We start from the raw sequence: 24,179 nt of genomic DNA, 5'->3' as shown, positions 1-24,179 counted from the left end.
CAACTCGCAAGTTAACTGAAGTCAATGATACATGAGAGTACCAAATACCTACCAATCGGTTATTGTTTTTAGAATTTGTATTGAATTTAGATTTTAGAAATAAAACTATATGGATTATGATATTAATTATTATTATTGTTGTGCGTACAACAATATTATGTTCTTTTCCTTCACAAACTACACATAGGTACACATACCCACACACACTTACAAACAAACATACAAACATACATAAATGCACATCCCCCATGCGTCTAAATATAAATATATTCTAACTATCAATTATTGTGACAATAATATCTTAGTAGGTATGTATCTATACCCAGGGTCCAGGACTGGAACCTTTTGAATTTACTGGTATCGGTTCAGGTACCGGTACTCCAAAAATAAAATAACAGTTCCGATTCGGTTCTGGTTCGTTGATGAAAAAAATAAAGGTACCAGTTCCAAATAATTTCGGTACCGGTTAAAGATAATTTAGGTACCTACCGAAAATTATAATAATTTTAAATACCTATATCCGGAATGCGGGTTTAATTAATAGTATGAGAAATATTAGAAAACTCATATAATCATACATAATTTATACACAAAACAGTAATACCATTAAATTACAATAAATAAAATTATTTTAAAAGAACGTATTTTATACGGTCGCATTATATCGAGTTAGGTACTTTTAATTAGGTATTATAGATTGGCCATTGGTATGAAATTATTGGTAGTATAGTGATATGCGTGAGTGTTTGTAGTGTTTCGATGAGTGATGTATTTACTAGTTAATAGAATTCACCAGTAAAAAATAATGAGCGCAATATTATCACAAATCGATTTATAACCTAATCGGACGAATCCACGAGACGAAGAGAATCGTATAACAAAATAAAAATGATTGTAAAATTACATTGATGTTTGTATAATTAGGTGTTATTGTTAATATTATCACTATATTTTACTTTTTCGGGTTATGAACTTACGAATGCACGCCGTCTTATCGCTGCCTTATCATAGTAGGCAAGAAAACACATTAATAATAATACTATAATATAATATGAACATAAAACTGAATTAAATTAATTAGTTATTTTCCAAGAATTCAATTTGTTATGTTTGAAATACCAATTCACACCGATAACACAAAATATGCGATTATATTATAGAGTTCGGTCAATTCGGTTGTTGAGTAGGTACTTCAAAAAACCTATAACAAAATAGTACCTGATAAATAGTTCTTTTAGGTTCGGTTCCAGTCCCTGGCCTACACAGTATAATATTTTCTGAAAATATTATAAAATAGGCATGTTTTGCGCCAATAAAATATAATGGTTGAACGGCACCGGCCCATCGGACTGCTTTTAAAATCAGACAGGAGATATAATTATCCCGCACTACTTTTACAGTTTTCCGGTTCCTTATAGCCGTAGCTGGGTAGCCTATAGTCTCTTCTTTAAAGATTTTGCTTATACTCATTTCAAATAATAATAACTTAAAGAAATAAGAGCACGTCGCACCCACACGTGTTGTCTCCGTCTTACCCATAGCAAATTACAAGTACGACATAGCAAATGTTTGTTCGCTAGTTTCAATAGGGCGCTGTCAGTTTTGATATTAGAGTGGATTCACCTATTATCAAACTTTTAAGTAACAATATTATCTGTGTTCTATCGTTGGTTTTTACGATATTTTAATTTTTAAGTGAATTATGAGCATTTAAAAATATAAACGTTTTACATACTCATAACTCACTTAAAATATTGTAAATAACCAACGAGAGAGTACAGATAATGTTGTTACTTAAAAATTTAATGATTGGTCATTTACTCATTGACCATTCACTCTAATGTCAACACGGACAGCACCCTATCAGTGTCGGCCTGGTACTTAAAGGGCCCCGGATGCATTAAGTCAGAAGGGCTCCAAATATGTTATTTCATAAAATGATAAAAGTGTTTATAAGTAGTGTAAAATATTATATTTTTTTAAAGATACCTTATTTAAAATACACATTTAAGTTAACTACACAGGTAGTTATAGTTGGAGAGTAATTATGTATAATATAGTTCTAAAAATCTATATAAATAATATAAATAACACCTCATAATATTATACAACATTGCTACAAAATAATATTTTTTAATACATACTACTATTCAAATTATTGTGTATCTAATTGATTTTCTTTATATCAGTAATTTTTGATAAAATCATAATAGTATTATAAAATATTATAATGGTATAATAATATTATATTATAACGATATTCCACTTCCAACATTCATAGTACCTACGGCAACGTGCTATGTCGTACTTCGTGTGTAGACAACACGCATGCGCCGCGACGTCCTCGTAACAGTGTGGTAGTGGTTCCAGGCGTCGTTGTTAACATATTATTATCTACAGACGGCGGCGGCGGCGACGGCGGCGACGACACAACGAGCTATGGGTGGCTGGAGAGAGGGGGATGAAGTTTCATTCGCCGACTCGCCGGGAGCGCCTATCAGTTAGTAATTTAGTACTACCTGTTACGACAGTAGAATTACTGTGCAGTTTTAAACCGTTAGACTCTATAACTTTTTCAAGTTAAAGCACATCACTAAGAGCTTAAACCAGTGAATTCCTGTGGTTCTAACCATTTTTTCATCTATACATGTTGAATTTGTTACCCTAAACTATGGAACGTTATAATGACGAATTAATGGAAGATAACGTTGTAGACGATAACTCCAACCCAAACGAGGTAATATTATTTAATCTATCAGCATTACTATTATAATTACTAAATAATTTATTATAATTCATACATATGGGAGGGAACTTGGGGAGGGTGGTCTTAGCCGTTCCAACTATCCCACTAGCCAACCCCATTAACAATCGAAGCCCCGCTCACATTGTGAATACAAATTTAAGCCCCTCTGAAATTTTAATGATTTCCCTTAATGTTTATATATAATTATTATATACAAGTTATGCGTGGAAATTAAATGTTCAATAGCAGTACCTACCTATATTTTATGTACATTATTTAAATCCAGTTCTATTCAGTTAAATACGTGTAATTCTGAATACCAAGATATTATATAGGCTTATTTTAATCATTGTTATTGTCACAATTGTTTAAACTCTGTGTACTGTAATTTTTTTCAACAGACAATCCTAAAGAATTAGTTATAATTATATTTATAATATTGGGTATAATCTATACCGATTTTTGTTAACAAAAATGCATTTAGTTCATTGATTGGGATCTGAAAAAAACATGTAAGTTCTAATCTAGACTTTTCCCATTATTTTTAAAATGAAAAATGTTTTATAGTTCTTATATTTAATCACAATTTGTATAATTTATTTTAACTGATCACGGGACCAGTTTATACTCATCCTTATACACTCGTGTATTAATTTTATTTACTAGTACTTTTCAATGAATGCTATAACGGTTGTACTTGTAATAATTTAAAAAAAAAATACCAATGGAAATTATAAGGTAAAGTAAATTGTACATATTATTATACAGAAAATCAGCCATAAACGTGGCTATGTATTCTACAACGTCAACGTGTGTGTACCTACATACAAAAAAAATACCTCGAAAAATACAAACATACATATTACATACTTTACAAAATAGTTCGTCATTATCTTTTGTTTCTTCGAGACTTAATATTTTTGAGCGACAAACTTCCGAATTTTACGGAGAAATAAGACCTACGTTGCATATGCAGTTTTTTTGGACAATGACGGATAACAGAGAGTGACGGTTAATCGAGTATAAACAATTCACGGTGAATATTTTTGTCATGAAAACGAAATAGACTGAAATAATGAAATGTAATAAAATTAAAAACAAAATAAATTAACCTAACTTACATCTTAAAATGAAAAACCAATTCGTTAATTTTACATTAATTAAAAAAGAAATTTAGTAAGTTAACATTAAATTTAATGAAAATCCAAAAGTAACTAGTTAAGTTAAAAGTTTAAATTAAATCAAATTTTTAACTTAACTTTAACTCGTTAATGCCAGCCTTGCCTATTAGGTATAAAAATAGATACCTACATATTTTTTTAAATCAAAACTATACTGATAAAAATATCAGTTATCTTTTAGAGCTTTTAAATATAACATTGTGTAACTTTCACTGCACTGTCTATTTCAAAAAAATGTTGATCACATTAATCAAATATGATATTTTATAATATCTATTTAGCAGTTTAATGAAGTATTTAATTGTATGTGCATCTAATAGGTCCAATCTGCATTTAGGTGTTCATAGAAATATAAGTTTTTGATAGTGGTTAATAACACAAATTGTAGTAATGTGCATTTTACTTTTATATTATATTTTTGATCTTTTTGGTGGAGTAATAAGTTATATATTTTATCTTTTCAAAATCACTTAAAAAATACCTCAGGGTGATTTTTTTTATCTCATTAGTAATCAATTATTATATAATATTATTTCAGGGATCTCATTTGTCTATGGCCAAAGATGTCTCCAAAATGAGTATTGTGCAAAAAAACGAAAATATTAAGACTAACGATGTAATACCATTGTATTTGAACGAATATACCGAGTGTTTTCAAGTAAGAATTGAAATAACATAAACAATATTATTATTTTCAAGCTAACTTATATGACTTACTTACAGTCGGTAAGCAAGGAATTCTTATTTAAATACTGTGCATGTTGTTATTTTAAAAACGTTGAAGCCAAAATAATTGAAGAAATTAACAAAATGAAATTGGAAACTGATGTACAGACTAGAATTGAAGAATATGTTAATATTATTAAAACAGAACTCGTCATCAAAAATATGAAGACAATTGTAGAGGTTAATATTATATTAATTGAATTGTATAAAACTTTTCAAACCATTAAAATTGTACATGCAAAATTCAAATTCTACATTTGATATCCCTAATCAACTATTATATCTTTCAGATGGAAAATTGTGGCGTTGTGTATATGTTGAGGAATAACCAACATGATGATTTGAAATGGATGTACAATTTTTTGAGTTCTGTGAATGGTGGTGTAAAAGTGATGTTTGATGGAATGCGTCCATATTTTCGTGAAGTAGGAGAATCAGTTGTACTTAGAACAAAAGAAATTTATAATTTTAATACTTGTGTTCAGGTAATATTGAGGGTAATATATTCTTACGAATATGTACCAAAATAAATAATTAAACTTTGTTTAGCAGTAAATTTTATTAATTTATTAAAACTTAAATTTTTCTTGATAAATATTATTTTTAAATTTATTTTATTTGAATTACTTACCTATCTATAATATATTTTTGTTTTCAGAGTTTATTGGATTTGAAAAAAAAGTTTGATGATTTAATGGTAAATTTATTCAACAATGACCCCTTATTTGAAGAAACTATTGGTGATGAATTTCATTATTTCTTAAACTTGAATTCTTTAATACCTTTTTATCTATCTTTTTTCATTGATGAAAAACTAAGAAGAGGAAACAATACGGTAAATATAATTATCCATCTATAATTATATTGATATGTGTACTTGATAACAGTTTTATGGCTGTTTATTATTTAATTTAAATTATAACCAATTTAATTATTCTTCGAAAGGCTAGTTGTAAGGTCTAATAGACAAATTTGGGACTCCATTCTTCCCTGTTCATATTTAATCTTTTCATATTGAACTAGAGTGCCTTGATAGAGATAGTGTAGACTAATTAGGTAAGACATTTAGCCGCCACTAGTTTGCTCAACATTAGTACAGTTTAAGTAGAACCTCTGTTATCCGTTTTCTGATTAGCCGCCTTTCTTGGTTAACAATTAGGGTTCAAACTTACATATAAACACTCACGCCTGTGTTTCTTTCTTAAAATTGACTTTTTGATAGTTAGTTAAAGTTTTGATTTATGCATGTTAATAAAATTAACATATTTTGTAACAGTATCTGCTATTCTATAATTTTGCTAGTGATTTTATATGTTTTTTTTGTAAACTCGGGTGTGGTATTGTAAGTAAAGCACATTTATATCATTTTCAGCAAATTATTAACTAAAATTTCCGGTGCGTAGTATAATTCCGTGACTTTATCTTAAAAGTATCAAATATTAAAAATCTATTTTAAATACAGTTAAACAAAAATTTTTGTTTTCCAGTTTTACAAAATATGAGGAGATATAACTTGTTCTAAAAATTTGACCAAACTGTCCAATAACCTCAGACTTTAAAATAATGGTAAAATTTAAAAATGATACCTGCTAATAAAATTCAAACTTGAATTCAATACTAATTAGTGTTTAGTAATAAATAGGCAAAAACACCTGTCATTGATAGAAGAAACTTAAGTATATATAAATACTCAAATACACAATGTAATACAATATAATATCAAATAAAAAAGATTTTTTTTTAATACTTCATATTGGAATTTAAGCATTTATACTAGGTATAGAGGCATAACCAAGTCATTTTCTTAGGAGGGGGAGAGGGTGCATCCAAGTAAATTTGGCTCACTAACTTAATAAAAAAAAAAATTTATATAATATGTATAAAATATTTTTTTTGAACTATACAATTTTCTCGATGTTCTTAAGTTAATATTAAAATTTAAAACTGTTATTTATACAAAAATGAAATTGATTTTTGGGGGATGAACTTACAAGAAATGAAGCAATGGATATAAAAATGTATTAAAGACAATTTTTTTTTTTAAATTTATCATTGTTTGGCATTTACAACTTAAGTAAATTAATATCATCTATTATGTCTTTTTCCGAGGAAAGTAATAGTAAATCGCTTAAACAGAAGTCACTTTGGGTTGTCCTCAAGTAATTCTTTACCAGCCTTTAACTTACTAATTTGTAATTTGTCTAAAGTTTCCATTTTCATAATCGTCTTTTGGGTTTTTAGAAGGATATTTTTGTAAGTCAGTAAATGCAATAACTTTAAAAAACATTTTTTAAACATGTATATATGATTAAAATGTAATCAATTTTACATGTTAGTTTTACTATATTCTATGAATTACCAACGATTCATGCACAACACATAAAGTCCACATGTGGATAGTATTGGGACTTGTTGAATATAGCATATTATTGTAGATATTTTTAAACTGAATTCTGTATAATAATAAACTGGAAAAATCAATTTTTGGATTTAGTGTGTTCCATGAACAGGGACAAATGTTATTTCTTAAATTCTATATTTGGTATTTATAATAATATTATTACAACATTCTGTTTAATCAGATTTTTATTAATGCTTATTGTATGAAATATTTTAGTATATAAAAAATAAACCGAAAGCTGATATTAACAACATTATATTCATGGTAAAATATCTTATGGACAAAAAATCGTTTGAATATACCTATCAAATTAATTTATGCAATAGATTACTTCATTTGAAGTTTTTCAGCGTGGACAATGAGAATAAAATGATCGCCAAACTTAATGTAAGTCAAATTGTATATAAGGTAACTTGATAAATAAAATTTTCAACAAGAATGTTATTTTATTTCATATAGAGTACATATGACAATGACAGTGGCACTTTATTTATTTCCAAATTAAATAGTATGATATGGGATAAGTTTGTGTTGTCCAAAATTATTATGAGCCACTATAAAGACAGGGTTGATGTAAACAAGTGTATTTTTGTAAGTAAAATTGTAATTTATTTTACAGTGAATTCATGCCTACATTTTTACTAATATGTTTTGTTTAACATGTAGGGCATTTCAAAATCTTTTGATTTTGACATTGATGTAAATGTAATAACTCCAGTTAATTGGCCAGTCGATCGAAAATTAAAACATGAAATACCGTCATTTGGATTGTGTGCTTTTAATGAATTCAAAACGTAAACAAGTTTATATTATATTTTATAATCTATATATTGTATAAAAATTAATGTATGTCTGTCTGTGTGTCTATATTACCATGGCAACCAACTCCAAAAGGTGAATGAATGTTTGTCTGCCTGTGTGTGTCCTTTGGTTGACATGGGTTTTGAAGCTATTATAATAATAATTATTGGTTGCCGGGCAACGAAGTGCACGGGATCAGCTAGTAATAAATAAAAGTGTTCCTTGTGAACCTTGAATGTCAGTTATATTAGAACACATTTACTTATACTAATTATCAAAATGAATATAATTTTTTTGCTGGTTTTATTAAATGCAATATATTTATATATTTATTAATACAATAATATAATCATTTTTCTTATATTATTTTAATAAATTGTATACATTTTTTAAAATTAAATATCATAGAATATTGTAATTACAACTATATTATTATTTTGAGATTTTACCATGACAATTTATTTTCTGCTTTAAGCCCATAAGGATGGGTTGCATAAACGTCCTGTATCTCTTTACCGAACTGTTATCGGACCACTAACGGTTCTTTAAATAAAACTGGGTGTAGCTTGAACACCCGATAGTATTAATGGTTCTGTAAGCGATCAATTACCGGACCTGTAAACTACAGATCGGATTTTGGTTCGGTAACTTACAGATCGGTGAAATATCATTGATGTTATCAATGTTATTGGTGGTTTAATTTATTTGGTAATCGCAGTTATCAATAATTTAATATTACTTTATGCTACACTAACATAGTTTAACACAATCATTAACTTTATAGAATGAATAAATTACAAGGCCGGTAACCAATTTACAGACTGTTCTTTATGTAACCCGCATTTAAATAAATCTACTAATGTATTTATTTTATATATTACTTGTTCCCCTCTTCTTCAACTTCCATTTTTTACTATTCAATTAATTTTACATTTTAGTAAATGCAGTGAATGAACTAAGCAGTTCAAATGAATTTATTAGACAAAAATATAATATCAGATGAATAATATCAAATTCATACAATTATGGTTTTATTTTTATTTGTCAAATAATTCTAATGAAGCAATTTCTATTGGTGTTAATTTGTGGCCATGCATTTGTAGTTATTATTTTTTTGTATACAAGTTGTACTACTTGAGCGAACAGTGGTTTACCACCATAAATAAATAAATCTATAATTAATTTTTAAATGTTTATAAATACCCAAACAAATTATAAATAAATGTTATTTATATAATATTATGATAAATTATCAATCTTTGTTTTTATTCAACAGAATCTACAAAGAAAATATCCGGGATAACGCCAATAAGAAATTAATGTTATTACCTCAGTTTGGTACAGTTGAATTGAACGCAAATTTGTATGGCAAGCCTTCTTTGGATATAGAATTTGATAATGAATTACCAAAAAATAAAATTAAGCGGGAACATCGAAAGATCAAACTTGAAGTAACAACTTACCAGATGTGTGTGCTTGACTTGTTCAATACTAATAATACATTAACTTTTCAAGTAATTTATTCATATTTATTTTTTATGAAATTTTTTTTAAAAATTATTACCATCATTTATTAATTTACAGGAAATACAAAATAAAACTAAGATTCCTAAAAATAGTTTAATTAAGTCTTTACAAGACATGATGTATTTTGGCAATTATTTGAAGAATTTACTTATCAAAACTCCAAGGGACCGAGAAATAAATATGACTGATACATTTTTTATTAACGAATCCTTTGAATGTATATAAATGTAAATATAAATATAATGTATATAAGGAAGTTTAACATAGAAGTATAATTTTTAATAATTATTTGATGGAAAAGTTAAACTAAGTAATTAATGTACTTTTATGTTTAAAATAATCTAATTAAATATATTTATAAAAAGTATATTTGTATTTGTTTAGTTATGTAATAAGATCAAAAACCACCAGGGAATAATTTATATTTTTCATAAATATAGTACTAAATAGGATGGTTTTTACTTTTTAATATTTAACATATTTAATTCTTTAAATGTGTAGATAATATATCTGATTTTAAATTTGTTTTGATTGTTTTTAACAACTGTTTTACAAAATGTTTAAAAGACTATATAATTACATTATAATTATGAATAATGTACTTAAAATATAATATAACTATTATCATTTTACAAAGTGTTCATTAAGATAATAATTTCTACTTTTTTCTATTTTAATAATATTTGATGTTATATGATAATTTACTATTTGATATAATATGAAAATGCGTGTAATACATTTAATTGATTCCATTATTATTATTATAATTTTTTTTTTTATTATTATTATTATTTTTTTTTTTTTTTTATTAATACTACTATACAATATTTTGTCATCAAACACTTTTTTTGAATATTTTATAAATCATGTTTTTCAACAACTTTTTACCAATCTCACTTAGTTTGTAGGTATACCTTACAAATTAATGTTTATGAATACAATATATATTGTGCATTGATTCAATTATGAGAAATCACTTGTTTCTTTCAATGTGTCAGTTTGTATCTTTTCTTTTAAATTATTAAAACCTTTTTTATCTGAAAATTGAAAAAATGAATTGGCTAATGAATTCATTACTACCCCATATATCATGTTCATGCAAATCTGCAGCCTACATTTGATTGTTGTTGAATTTATATGCTACGAAATTTGCTTCATATTCTGTTACCTATCCCCAAATCTTGTTAATTCAATTTTTAAATAAGCCAAATATATTAAAACAATCTTTGGAAATATAAAAAAAAAAAATACTAATTGCAATTCTTATAACAGATGTAGGTACAAACTACTATTTGAGTGGGGTTATAAACATTTGATATAGTCAATGTTGGGTGAATTACTTTTGAAAAGTAATAAAATTATGTTACTCGTTACATTAAATATTTTTTATTAAATTACATTTGCGTTACCCGACATTATTTTTATCACGTAACTTTACTTTTTTATTCAAAAAATAGGGCGTTACCAATATTTTTATATTTTTTATAAAATAATTACAAAATCAGTCCATAATGGATAATAAGTAGGTAGTAGGTACATTCTTAATGACATAATGGTATACATTAACAAAATGTATTAGTTTTAATTCTTGGGATGCTTAAAAATATTGTTGATTATTAATTAATTTTATTGATTTTTGATTTTTATCAAATATCCTAGACCCTATTTTTTGTCATTCATAACTTATTTTGATAACTTGGAAAATAACACGTTACTCCATAGAAATTACTTTTAAAAATTAATTTTAATACAATTGCGTTAATTTAAATAAATGAAAATTAAATTACTACACCATTACTGCAAAAGTAATTTGCGTTACGTAAAACTACCAAACACTGGATACCTACAGTAGATACTGTCGTAAATTGTAATAAACTCTCATCCGGTATCTAATTATGCAGTGCAGTTAAAATATTAAACATATGTACTTAACTCATAAGTTTGTATTTTTCACTCCTTTCAATCAATATGCAAAACCTTATCAATATTGCCTTTGATACGTTAGGATCAAAAACTTATAATCATCCTATCACAGTAATAACCAATGATTCTTCTGTCAGATAAATAGCCCAAATTCATGTCTAACCTTCATAATCAAAATATCCTTCTCAAACTAATATAAATAAATCCTATAAAATAATAACATTTAAAGTAGAGTTAATGGACCTCAAGTCCCTACTTCCCAACATTCAATTAACTTTCTTGCTATACATTTTAGATTCTGAGCGGAGCAATGAATGTTTTGGTTTAACAATGAAATGTGTTTTTTTAAATTTTTAAATTAATTTTAAATTTTAAATTTTATTTGTGCTTGTCATCACCTTTTAGGACATTAAAAATGCTTAGATTTTCTTCGAATGTATCTTTTCTGATAGGAAAGTGAATCCATAAGTTGGTACTTTAGGTGGTCAAAAGTTAAAAATTCCCAATAGTTTTCAAAAGTGGGGAAAAACAAAAAAAATTCAGGAAAAACGGGAATTTTTACGCAAAATCAGTTTTTGACTAAATCGATTTTGATTTTTGATGTAACTAAATAAGATATTTATGTATCTATAATACTCAGATTGTAAATATTCTTTCATAAAAAAAAATATGTAGGTATACAATATTATATATTTATATATTTTGGTGGAATGATGAGAGAAATAAATGATGTAAGTATGCTGTTTTATTTGAGCCTACTTTAAGACTTCGTAATAGACGTTCTTCATTCCATAGTACAGTTACAAATTTATCGGCATAGTGGACAACCGTTTAAGCTTGTACATCGCATTCATTCTTGCTGAAACATCTGGCATGAAATTCAATACATCAGTTATCTTTCTATCGATTCTTGAAGTACGTACAGCTTTTGTTTCAAAAATCATTTTAGCCACCTTTAAAAAAAAATTAAGTAAATAATGTAATTGAATGATTAAAAGATTCACATAATATAATAAATAAATAATTTTTTTAACGTTATTTAATTTCAAGTTATTATAGTATGTTGAAATTATTATATTTATTATTTTAAACTCAACTATTTCTATGCACCATAACATTTTCGAAATATTGCGACTATCTTTGCGCTACCTATTTATAGACGTAAGAAAATTTCAAGATTATTAGTTTTTTTAAATTATTGTCGATAAAAATGTTGCACTCGGTCAAAAAACTTGAAAATGTAATACAACGTTCCTCATTAGTTGTTGTTAGTAGTAATTAAAAAAAAAAATTAGTGTAAATCCACAATATTTTTTTATGAGCGTCTAAAGTTTAAATTGTGCATCAAAATCACAAAAATCAACTAATTATTTCGAGTTAGAAATTCATAAACATTTTTATTTTTATACCTATCACAGATTTACATTTCTTACACGATATTCTCCTTAAGTTTTCCTATATTTAACAAAAACAAAAGTTTACCCGAATGTCAAATTAATTAATTTACGAGCGTTTGATGTTAGACAACGATTTTATTTTATTTTATTGTTATTCAAAAACTATTAACTATAGGTGCTTTACTTTTTTATCAAATTTTTCTTTTATCATTTTATATACATAGTAAAATTGTCGACATATTTTGACTCGTTTTGTGTTATTTGTAGACATTTAAAATTTTAAAATTTTTAGTTTTTTATTCTATAAATGTCAATAAAATTTTATTCGTCGAGTCAAAAAACCTTGAAAATGTAATACAAGGTTCCTTATAAGTTTTTATAGTAGAAATTGATAAATATTAAAAATCCATGATCTCTTTTTTTTTACAAGTATTTAAAATTCAAATTTTGAAAAAATGTATTCAAATCTCAATTATATTAAAGGTATTACTGTTTTGTGTATAATCTATGTATGATCATATTATGAGTACTCTTATATTTCTCATTCTATTAATTAAACCCGCATTCTGGATAGATATTTAAAACTATTATACTTTTCGCTACCGAAATTATTTGGAACTGGTACCTTTATTTTTATTCATCAAAGAACCAGAACCGAACCGGAACTGTTATTTTATTTTTGGAGAACCGGTACCGGAACCGATACCGGTAATTTCAAAATTCCTGTCCCTGATTTAAATATTATTCGTGGGCATTTGAAACTTTTAGAGTAACTATATTGTTAAATTGTATATAGCTTATTAATTATTGTAAGTACACAATGAAATTTTCAAATGTAATTTTTTTGGTAAAAATGAATTTAACCTACTCTTGTACTAATACCTAATAGTAAAATTAATTATTTTAGTCACAAAAATATCATCAAATCTACTTGGTAATATTATATGCTGACAGTCCACCTTCAACAGAATCGTTTTTTATATACAATAATTATTGAATTCAAATTTAACATATCCCTACAGAGACTCTCTAGAGGAACAAAGCGCTTACCCATTTTTTATGTTTAAATGTTTTTTGTGGTATCAAAAGAGTAAGAAAATTATAATTAGTTACAATATTATAACATTTACTAACCTTCTCTAAAAACATTATGACTCCCGGCACTTGGAGCTTATTTGCAATTACAAGAGCCTTGTATAATATGGTACAACACTTAGGTTTATTGTCTAATTGAAATTCAATCGATACGAGTAAAATCAATGCATTCACAGCCCATGTATTATTGTTAATTTCTTTAGCTAATTGTAAACATTTGGTGGCTTTATTCCGAGCTTTTTTAAGGTCTTCAGATCCCAACTCTAGATAACATTTAGCTTCTTCATAATATATGTACATTTTTTCTATAATGGAATCCGTTTTTTCAAAACGAGCACATAATTTATCTATAGTTATTCTGTAAAATAAATAATATAATGTATATTATGACTACAGAGAATTTAACAAACTAATAACTTTTAATACACCCATGACAGTCAATGTTTATAATCCATAAATTAAACTATTATTAAAGTATAATCATTACGTTATTGGAGTGAATTATTTAAATAAATATATAGGTACCTTCCTACAGCATAATGCCTAAACCTAGCATATAATTAAAAAATGAACAGCCATGAGTCATGACTCAATATATTAAATATATATATATATATATATATATATATTATATATTAATTTCCCGAATAATCCGTACATAATTTACAACGTTTGGTAACATATTATCTAGTTGGTTATTCAAATATACTTATAACTCATTGAATAGAACAAGGACTTTCAGCATTTGTATATTTTTTGTGGTTAACTTTATCGTATGCTTAGTAAGTACACAGTACATTTAAAAATGTTTGTTAATAAGAGCTAGTTTTAAATTTTTAGTGAATATTTTGATGGTTTATTGAAAATCAAGCAAAATTATTTTAAAATAGTTCACTTTACGTGTTGACTCATAGTATTCACAGAGTTGTAAAAGAAGTTAGCAAAATGTTTCCAAAATTTTACAATATAAGAACCTGCTGACAGATAACCGACGTTCACTACTAATCGAAAATATCAAAAAGATTTAAAAAATTTAGTACAATTCCAATTTTGGTAAGATAAATATTGAGAATTATTTAACAATTATTTTTAAATATATTTTTTTGTTTTATTAAGTACAGCATAATAAATTTGAATGAAGAATGATATCCGCATTGACTGTATTATATTAAATATTTAAAGAAAATTATAATTTTTTAGTGTAATAAACTTTTTTGTGTGGCATATTTAACTACATATTTTAAATTTTTTGATGCAGAAGTGCATAGGTATTTTTGATTGCATTTCATGACTTTTTAGTGCATAAAAGGCCTTGCCCTGCTCTTGAATAATAAAATACACGTGATTATAAGGGACATTAACTTGTTTTAGTCAGTATGACAAATATTTTATTAAAAGTAAATCATGTTATACTTTATCAATATTTTTAAGATTATAATATTATATTAGGTAATATTAAGTTCTTATATAGAATCCTCACCAAATTTGCATGTCTAAATGTTATAAATACCTCTGAGGTATAACAACAATTTAAGATTTAAAATATTTTGTAAAAAAAATCTTACATTAGGTATCTGTCACTAATTTGTAGGTATTTTGTAATTAGTTTGTTTTTTCATAGTGAAACAAGCAACTAATTCGAGCACTTTAATGCTGAAAAATACCTATTTTTATGTACTATTATAATCATTCATTCAAAATCATCTCATGATCTCAAGTTCGATCGTACTTTGGATTTATTTCTAATGGTCCAAATAAAGATTCCTGGAGTGGTATGTTATTTTTAGCAGCTCCTAAAAAAACTAGCATTCTTTGATGATTATCTTTTATGCTCCACCGATTTATGTTTTGAAATAAAATATATTGCACCATTCCAAAGCTTTGGTAAATCGCATCTAAAATTCTGTTGAATTTATAAGATTTTTTCTCCATAAACTCTATCAAAAGCTCTGTTTTTAATTTAGCTTCTTTGATTTCGTTGTTTATTAGCAGTTGAACAATAATGTTTAAGTATTTACAAATCATAAGATTTCGCATGTCTTTAATAAGTTTTGAATTATTTATTTGAGTTAAAAGTCTATCGCCTTTCAGTTTAGGCTCATCACATTTATAGACAAAAATCTGTTTTCTTTTATAAAATTGTTCCTTAAATAAAGTATAAAAATTATTGACGTACAAAAAAAAATATTTATGTTAAAAATAAATTTACGTACATACGCTACATCTAGTGTGTCGACTACTCGTTTCATGTGACCAAAAATGTTCTTTTCTGCCACGTAAAAGGGCCGCTTAGGACCACCGGATTTTAGCACATTATCGAAGTACTTTTTGTCTTGTGCTAAACGACCAAGATAAAATGATTGATTTCTTTTTTTGCACGTAAGTTTTGTTTTAGAGAGTATCGAGTGCAAGGCTGCTCCGTTATCCAAACCCCCCAGTTTTGCCAACTTAATAACTGCATTTCCCAAACAAGGTTTTCTATATTTTTCTTTTCTTAAATTTGTCGAGCCGTTTATTATTTCTGACACCTAAAATTATTGTTGTTTGTATTATATTATAGTATAAATTAAAAATAATAATCTCATCGTACAATTTTTTAGGTATTCGTATCACGGAAAATACCTTTAAAACTCCCAGTACAAAATCTAATGGCTGAGTCCTATGTTTTACTCCGTTCAAATAAGTGATTAGACTTTCTTCAAATTCTTCATTGTCTAGCATTATACTTGCTCTGTTCTCCAAGACTGATAATTCATTAGGAAATTCAGCTTCTGCTAGCAAATGATTTTCGTAGGCCAATTTCGGTTGAAACAAGTTTTGTTGACATTTGCTTAGAAGGATTCTAGTGCTTAAATCATACTTGGACACCGCCAATACTTTTTCGCAGTATTGAGCAGCTAAAATATAATGATTTTTGAAGGTTTTTAAAAATATATTATAGTATACAATTATATTAACCAATAGCAATAACTAATAGGTAAGTAACAACAGACATACGCACTATAACCATACATAATAAATACATACATATAGGGGAAGGCGGAGCAGTACCGTATGGTTAGGCCCCCATGCTTTATAAATCATGTAATTTTTAACAAAATGTAACTTTTAAAACTGATATACATAGAAAAGCTTTTTTACTTTTTTTTTAACGTGTTTCATTTGTGTTTTACTTTTTTTTTGAAAAATACGAAATCACCCCACACTTGGGGTAAAACTGTATGTTTTCCTGGGGTATAATTATACGATTTTTCTCCAACAAGACTATTAAAATAAATCGAGTATATGTAATGTACCTATATTGTTTAGCTGCTCCATACACTAATTATTAATTTGTATCAATGATTTTGTAACACTTTACCTATTTCATAATTATGCTTTTGAAATTCTCTTTCAGCTATAGATTTTGTAACCGATATCTCATTGAACCATAACTTAGGTCCTGCATCATCAGTTCGGAACATTTTGATAAAAATGAAACTATAGTAAGATTAAAATTGTAAATTTTGTAAAATTTTACTAGAACACAAAAATATTTTTATTTATTGTTATTTGTCCATTAAATAACATGGCAACAATTTATTGTATATTAGATCACATAACAATACAATTTTAGCTTGACAGAAATATTTTTAAATCTACAATACACATTTTACAAAACGTCTATGTTAGTCTATGTTAATAAGAACATTTTCGTGATTTTTACGTATTTTGTCAAAATTTGAATTTGAAATGATTATAAAAAAAATCTGACTATGTATTTTTCATATTTATCAAAGGGAGCATCCAAGGGGGGGTAACAAGCTTACCTCCCACCCACATCAAATAGTTGACCTATAACATTTTGATAATTGTTTTGTTAATTTGATCAGGTACCTATAAACTAATTCAGGGGTCTCTAAACTACGGTCCGCGAACAAGTTTTAACCGGCCTTTTAAATGGGTCTATAAATATAATCCCAACATAAACAAGTTATAAACCATATTATAACAGTCAAATTTAAATTACGTATAGAATAATTGTTATTTATTTAATTAATTTTTTTTAGTAATTGATATTGATAACTGATACAGTTATATGGAAAAATTTAATTTTCTCGATTTATTACTTGCAAAATTCGTTAAGAATTGTTGTGTCTGTCATCACCTTTTAGGACAGTAAAAGTGCTTAGTTTTTTTTCTACAGTAACTTTTCTGATAGGAAAGTGAATCTAGTTGGTACTTTAGGGGGTAAAAAAAAAGTGCCGTGAAAAAAAAAAGAAAAATTAAGAAAAAACGGGATTTATTACTCAAAATTAGTTTTTTAAAAAATCGATTTTGGTTTTTGGTGCAATTCTTAAACAAATGACCGTAAGTGCATGAAATTTGACTAAATGTTTATGTTAACATTTTCTATACATCATAACATTTTCCAAATATTTTGACTTATTTTGAGCTGTTTATGGACATTTTCAGTTTCTATTTTTTTTAGTTTTTTTTCTATAAATATCAATAAAATTTTATTTGTTGGTTAAAAAAGCTTAAAAGTTTAATAGAAGGCTCCTACTAAATTGTTAGAATGACATTTGAAAAATAATAAAAATCCTTAGTCACAGTTTTTATTTATAAGCATTTAAAGTTCAAATATTGACAAAATACGGAAAAATCACGAAAATTAACAAATTATTTTGAGTTCAGAATTCATAAAATTTTTCTTTTTTAATCTAAGATTTGAAAATGTAATACAAGATTCCTCACAAGTTTTTCTACCTTTATCAAAAAAAAAATGTCTACAATCAAATCAAACTAAATTTTTATGAGCGTTTGAAATTCATATTTTTACAACATTTGATATTCACTCGATTTCTCATGAAACGATTTTCTTATTTTATTGCAATTAAAAAACGAATGTCTGTAGATACTTGAAAATTTTACTGAATGTTTATATTAGCATTTTCTACACAATTCAAATTTAACACCATGCATAACAGTGACGCACGTCTTGTAACCTACTATACACCAGAGCGACATTCACTTACCCACCTTTTTTTAGTTAATCTTTTATTTTATTATTTAATCTACCTATTTGCTATTTGTTTATATGGCAAATTTATTCCCTCGGTAATTTCCGGGATTTTAAATATTAGTGTACAAATTTAATTTTTAATTATTATCGCACCTAAGGTGATGATCGTTATTTGGATGATAAAAGTTGCTAAAAACGACGCGCGACGGTTTGTTTGTCCCTCGGTTATAGCTCTAGTTACGTTGTAACATTACAGAAACGTTGGTGCTTCCATATCTAATGACATTTTCTAACAGAATGTAACAGGTACGAATGTTATGATCGTGATGGCCGTTGAACGTGTAGCTACAACTGCTGCTGCGTATCGTCGCAATAGCCGCCAAGCCGCCGCCGCCGAAACTGAAGAAAAGTAACGATTAGACCATGAGTCCCTGGTTACTCCAGTACACTCTTTTTAGATTTAGTTCGTATGTTTTGCGATCAACCCGATCAACTCAATGATCAACCAACCTCACAGACCAACAATATTTTTATTATTGTTATTGTTCAGTGTGATATTATGAGCCTGCTGCCGCCGCGTCACCGTGTCGCTTTCAACGCCGCTGACGCGTATATGCGTCAACAGAGTTTATTCCAATAGGCCTACGTTTATTTACGCTATAATTAAATCGGATTTTTTTTAATCAACTCTGAAACTAAGATAGGCCAATGAACTATAAATTTAAAGGTAGGGGTGTTTTTAGTTTTTGTTGTTTTCGTTGTTTCTGGAATCACGGGTGACGTTGAACGTTTAAATTTTTATTTAGTTTTTAATTTTTGTGACTGTCATCATGGTGCAGTGAAAATAATCGAAGCAATTCTTCAACATTGGTGTACAAATTAAATTATTAAATTATTAATTTTTATCGCACCTAAGGTGATCGTAATAAACGTAATTTATATGATAAAAGTTGCTAAAAACGACGCGCTACGGTTTCTTTGTTCCTCAGTTACGGCTCTAGTTACGTTGTAACATTACAGAAACGTTGATGCTTCCATATCTAATGACATTTTCTAACAGAATGTAACAGGAACGTATGCTATGATCGTGATGGCCGTTGAGCGAGTAGCTACAACTGCTGCCGCGTATCGTCGCAATAGCCGCCAAGCCGCCGCCGCAACTGAAGAAAAGTAACGACTAATCCATGAGTTATTCCAGTACTCTGTTTTTCGATTTAGTTCGTATGTTTTTGATCAACCGATCAACCCGATCAACCCAATGATCAACCTCACAGACCAACAATATTATTATTATTATTATTATTATTATTGTTCAGTTTGATATGAGCCTGCTGCCGCCGCATCGCCGTGGCGTCTCTTTCAACGCCTCTGCATGACGCATATACGCGTCAACAGAGTTTAATCCAATAGGCCTACGTTTATATACGCTATGATTAAATCGGATTTTTTTTAATAAACTCTGAAACTAAGATAGGCCATTGACAATGAACTATAAATTTAAAGGTATGGGTGGTTTTAGTTTTTGTTTTTTCCGTTGTTCCCGGAATAACGGGCGGCGTTGAACGTGCAGCTAATATACTTTAGACGTATACGTGTTTTTAATTTCAAACGGACGTGGCCCAATTATTAAGATTAGTATTAACAATCGATCGATTAATAAGAATAGAGAAATAATATTATGTATAAATAATAAATGTGTGATAATTGATAACAGTAGTTAGACAAAATCAACAGTTGATAAGTATAAACCGTAGGTACATTATGGTGTAATATTAAAATAATTATAATGGTGTATAATACAGAGGATAGTGAAGTTTAGGTTTTACATTGATGTGTGCTATTGTCATTTGTCATAACTCAACATTTTAATCGCAAATGCTTATAAGTTATAATAAAACCGTAGTAAAAACCTTAATATATTACATTTTCAAGTTTCTGTCCCAGCAAACATTTTTTATCAATATTTATAGTAAAAAATTATTTAAAAATATGTGTAGCATATGAATACACATGTAATACGTCTTTATTAAAAAAATTATTTAATTCCTAGAAATTCCACTCAATATTTAAAAAATATAAGAAAATATTATCACAGGAGATTGGTATAATGTATAATAAAATACAATTTATTTGTCAACAAAATTCATTCTACATTTTTAAATTTCAAGCATATTAATATATAATTACCTATGAATAAAAATATAACAATAACACAATAAAGTACATTTTTTATTTTTAATGATATTTTGTAAAGGTAATAAATGTATTTATCATTATATATTGAATATATTTATTAATTTTATAAAATATTCAATTTTTATATCTGAGGATTGAAAATTTAAAACAAAGTTCAACGTAAATAGGTTATATATAAATTACTTTATTCACAATAATATGATCAAAATATATACTAAGTAATATCATTGGCTTCCTGACAGTCTTCGCTCAGAATCGTTTTTCATAATATACAATGCTATTATATAATTGAGTTCAAATTTAACACAATCCATTACAGTGACCCACTTATAACCTACTGTACTGCAGAGTGACATCCACTTACCCACCTTTTTTTAATTGCGATAAATATAATAAAGAATGTAAAACACAATTTCTAATCGACTTTGCTCAAAAAATAATTTCTGAACTGAAAATTTAATTTAAACAACGTTTATCTGGCCTTGACGTAAAATCTGAAGACATAAATATTTTTCAAAATCCATTTGGTTGTGATATTGAGAAGTTACCTCTTACCCTTCAATTGGAAATTATTGATTTGCAATGTAACGATGCACTGAAAATGAAATATCGCGAAGATACTTAAGTCGATTTTTATAAATTTCTACCGGATACACAATATCCAAATTTAAAAAAATTTGCTTTTGATTATTGTATTTGCTAAAACTTATTTGTGCGAACAAACTTTTTCCAAAATGAAATACATCAAATCAAAATATAGATGGGACATGACGGACAAACATTTGGAGGCGATTTTGAAAATTGGAACTAGTGACATACAACCTCAATTCGATAAAATATTGGCAGAAAAACATTTTATAATTCTCATTAATAAAAAAATGATTTCAAAAATGTATTGTTATTATAATAATAATATATATTATACTAGCTGTCCCACCCGACGTTGTTCAGTCCAAAGATTTGTATTTTTAATAAATATATTTGTACAAAATATGTATATATACCTTATTTATTCTAGTTATAATAATATAATATTAATATAATAATGTAACAAATTGCAACCATTTAGATTGACAAAAAAATTTAATTTTTCGTATACATGTAAATCATGTGTGAGCTATCCTTTACCTTTCGACAGCCTGAAATATATGAGTTGAAAAATCAAGCTGTATACACCCTCCAGTTTTCAAGTAATAAACTATTGAAATAACTTTTATTGAGTTTTTTAAAACCTTTTTGAGTACCTCCCAGGGGTGTTTCTTTCCTATATTATGCATGTTATATACATATAAAACACTCTCTCAATTAAAAAAACCCCATCAAAATCTGTTGCGTAGTTTTAAAAATCTAAGCATACAGAGAGAAAAAGGGACTTTGTTTTATAATATGTAAGATTTATATTTATTTTTATTTAAGTATATTGTAAAGTAAACAATATTTTATAAAAAAATGTAAAGTAAACATATTTATATACCTATATTTTCTTAAAATTAAAAATTATATGTGTTAATAAACGTTTGGCCCACTGGCATTTGATTTTTTTTTTGTGGCCCTTGAATAAAAAAGTTTGGAGACTCTTGGACTAGTATATGATATCAAAATATTATCAACTATCGAAATTGAAATATTAGGTATAATATAGGTAATAATATTTTATATTTTATATCTGCCATTCAGTGACCTCTGTTCTCTATTATTATAGTCGCGACGTCGCCATATTTACTTTTTTGGATGACGCAATTTATCGACTTCACGTCGCTCATCGCAAATGTATAGGCATAAAATATTACAGACAAAACCGAAAACTTCTAAGATTACATTTTTATCGATAAGGGGATTGCAAACGGACAATAATTTCAACCAATATGTACCAATCTTATGTCAATCATACCGTTGGACGAAGGACATTGGACCTGATAACGCGATAAGACTTCTGAAAACTGATTTGAATTCGTTAGTATGTGTACTTGAGATCAATCAGGCTATAACTTTAAAATGTTGTTCCTAAACTCCTTTTGTTTGAATATTTAAAATGTACGCAATTTAAAATGTTGATTATTCGAAAATTAAATTAAGTATCTTAAAATGTGACGACCTGATCGATCTCAAGTACCTAAACATATTAACAAATTCAAATCAGTTTTCAGAAATCTTCGAATCCAACGGTAGGATTGACAAAAAGTACAAACAAACGAGCATAAATTACCGTTGACGAGCGCAACGCCGTACAGTGGTTCAAAAATGAAAAATAGTTGGCCAAAAGTCAAATTTTCACAGAAATTGTATAAAATGATCTGTTACTTACATAATAATTATTATAATAATAATTCGTATTCATATACCGACTTAACGAGCCTCCACGTGAACTGTTTTTATCTCAAAAACTTTTCCTACAGCTAGGAAAAACTCTCAAGTTTCGTAAAAAAAATGTAAAAAGGTACTAGTTTGATAATTTTTTTTTTTTGGTAAGAGAAACTTCTTACAGGGCTAGTATTGGACTTCAATTTTTAATTTGTATTCCTAAACCATAGTAAAATACGATTTTAAATTTTCAAACTTTCAAACTCAAGTGCTCACTTCAAAGTAACGAGCAAATATGAGCAAGTAATGATGATCTTTTTGTAATCAGTAGATTGTGATTAAACTGGTGGTGTAAATATCGTCGTGTAACTCGATGAGAAAAATAATAAAAGATAATAGATTTATTATCTTATTATTTGTAACATTGTACATTTCATTGACCACATGCGGGTTAATAACAATTGTAACTTTTTTTTTTTTTTATTAAGTCCTTAAATACTATCTTTGTAAATTATCCAACATAGAAACATTTATTGATGAACATTTCAATTTCATTTTATTTTATTTATTGTAGACAATTAAACTATATGACGATTATTAATAAAATATCGTAGTTTTTAAGAAAAAAACTATTTTTTGTCTACTTTTATATTATTATCATAATATAATATAGAATAAAGTATAAAATAATAATTTGATGAAAACATCAAGTATCTACGGGGTTATTCGTTTTTCAATTACATAACAAATCGTTCGATGGGAAATTGTTAATTGACGGATGATTAAAATGATGTCGAACAATTTTGAACTGCTGTTAAAAACTAAATTTGACTCGTCGGTAAAGTTCTTTTTTTTAATCAAGGCAGAAAAACGTATGAAG

General features: G+C 27.1%; 2 protein-coding genes across 3 annotated transcripts in view; one reads left to right on the top strand and one right to left on the bottom strand.

The window, feature by feature from the left end:
- The first annotated feature begins 2,526 nt into the window (after window positions 1-2,526).
- LOC132936521 (cullin-3-like) lies at window positions 2,527-9,789 on the top strand. Its single transcript, XM_061003261.1, has 10 exons — window positions 2,527-2,737; window positions 4,466-4,585; window positions 4,651-4,833; window positions 4,944-5,138; window positions 5,312-5,488; window positions 7,271-7,441; window positions 7,514-7,645; window positions 7,721-7,848; window positions 9,132-9,369; window positions 9,440-9,789. The coding sequence occupies exons 1-10, from the start codon at window positions 2,672-2,674 to the stop codon at window positions 9,605-9,607; spliced, it is 1,578 nt and encodes a 525-aa protein (XP_060859244.1). The 5' UTR covers window positions 2,527-2,671; the 3' UTR covers window positions 9,608-9,789.
- A 2,287-nt stretch (window positions 9,790-12,076) lies between these two features.
- Window positions 12,077-24,179, bottom strand: part of LOC132933649 (uncharacterized) — a 47,473-nt gene continuing 35,370 nt past the window's right edge. The window contains exons 1-6 of one of the 2 annotated variants that reach the window (XM_060999914.1): window positions 17,159-17,261; window positions 16,420-16,694; window positions 16,011-16,325; window positions 15,527-15,942; window positions 13,837-14,155; window positions 12,077-12,258 (exon numbers count right to left, since the gene is read on the bottom strand). In XM_060999914.1, the coding sequence (XP_060855897.1) occupies window positions 12,106-12,258; window positions 13,837-14,155; window positions 15,527-15,942; window positions 16,011-16,325; window positions 16,420-16,694; window positions 17,159-17,261 (1,581 nt within the window). In that variant the 3' untranslated portion in view covers window positions 12,077-12,105. Of the gene's footprint in view, window positions 12,259-13,836; window positions 14,156-15,526; window positions 15,943-16,010; window positions 16,326-16,419; window positions 16,695-17,158; window positions 17,262-24,179 lie in introns of those variants that run through there. The other variant, XR_009662917.1, reaches the window with a different exon arrangement.

Source organism: Metopolophium dirhodum, chromosome 1 (assembly GCF_019925205.1).
Source record: "Metopolophium dirhodum isolate CAU chromosome 1, ASM1992520v1, whole genome shotgun sequence".
Lineage (NCBI taxonomy): Eukaryota > Metazoa > Arthropoda > Insecta > Hemiptera > Aphididae > Metopolophium > Metopolophium dirhodum.
The sequence above is the reverse complement of the archived record's forward strand: the minus strand, read 5'-3'. Positions and strand labels throughout refer to the sequence as shown.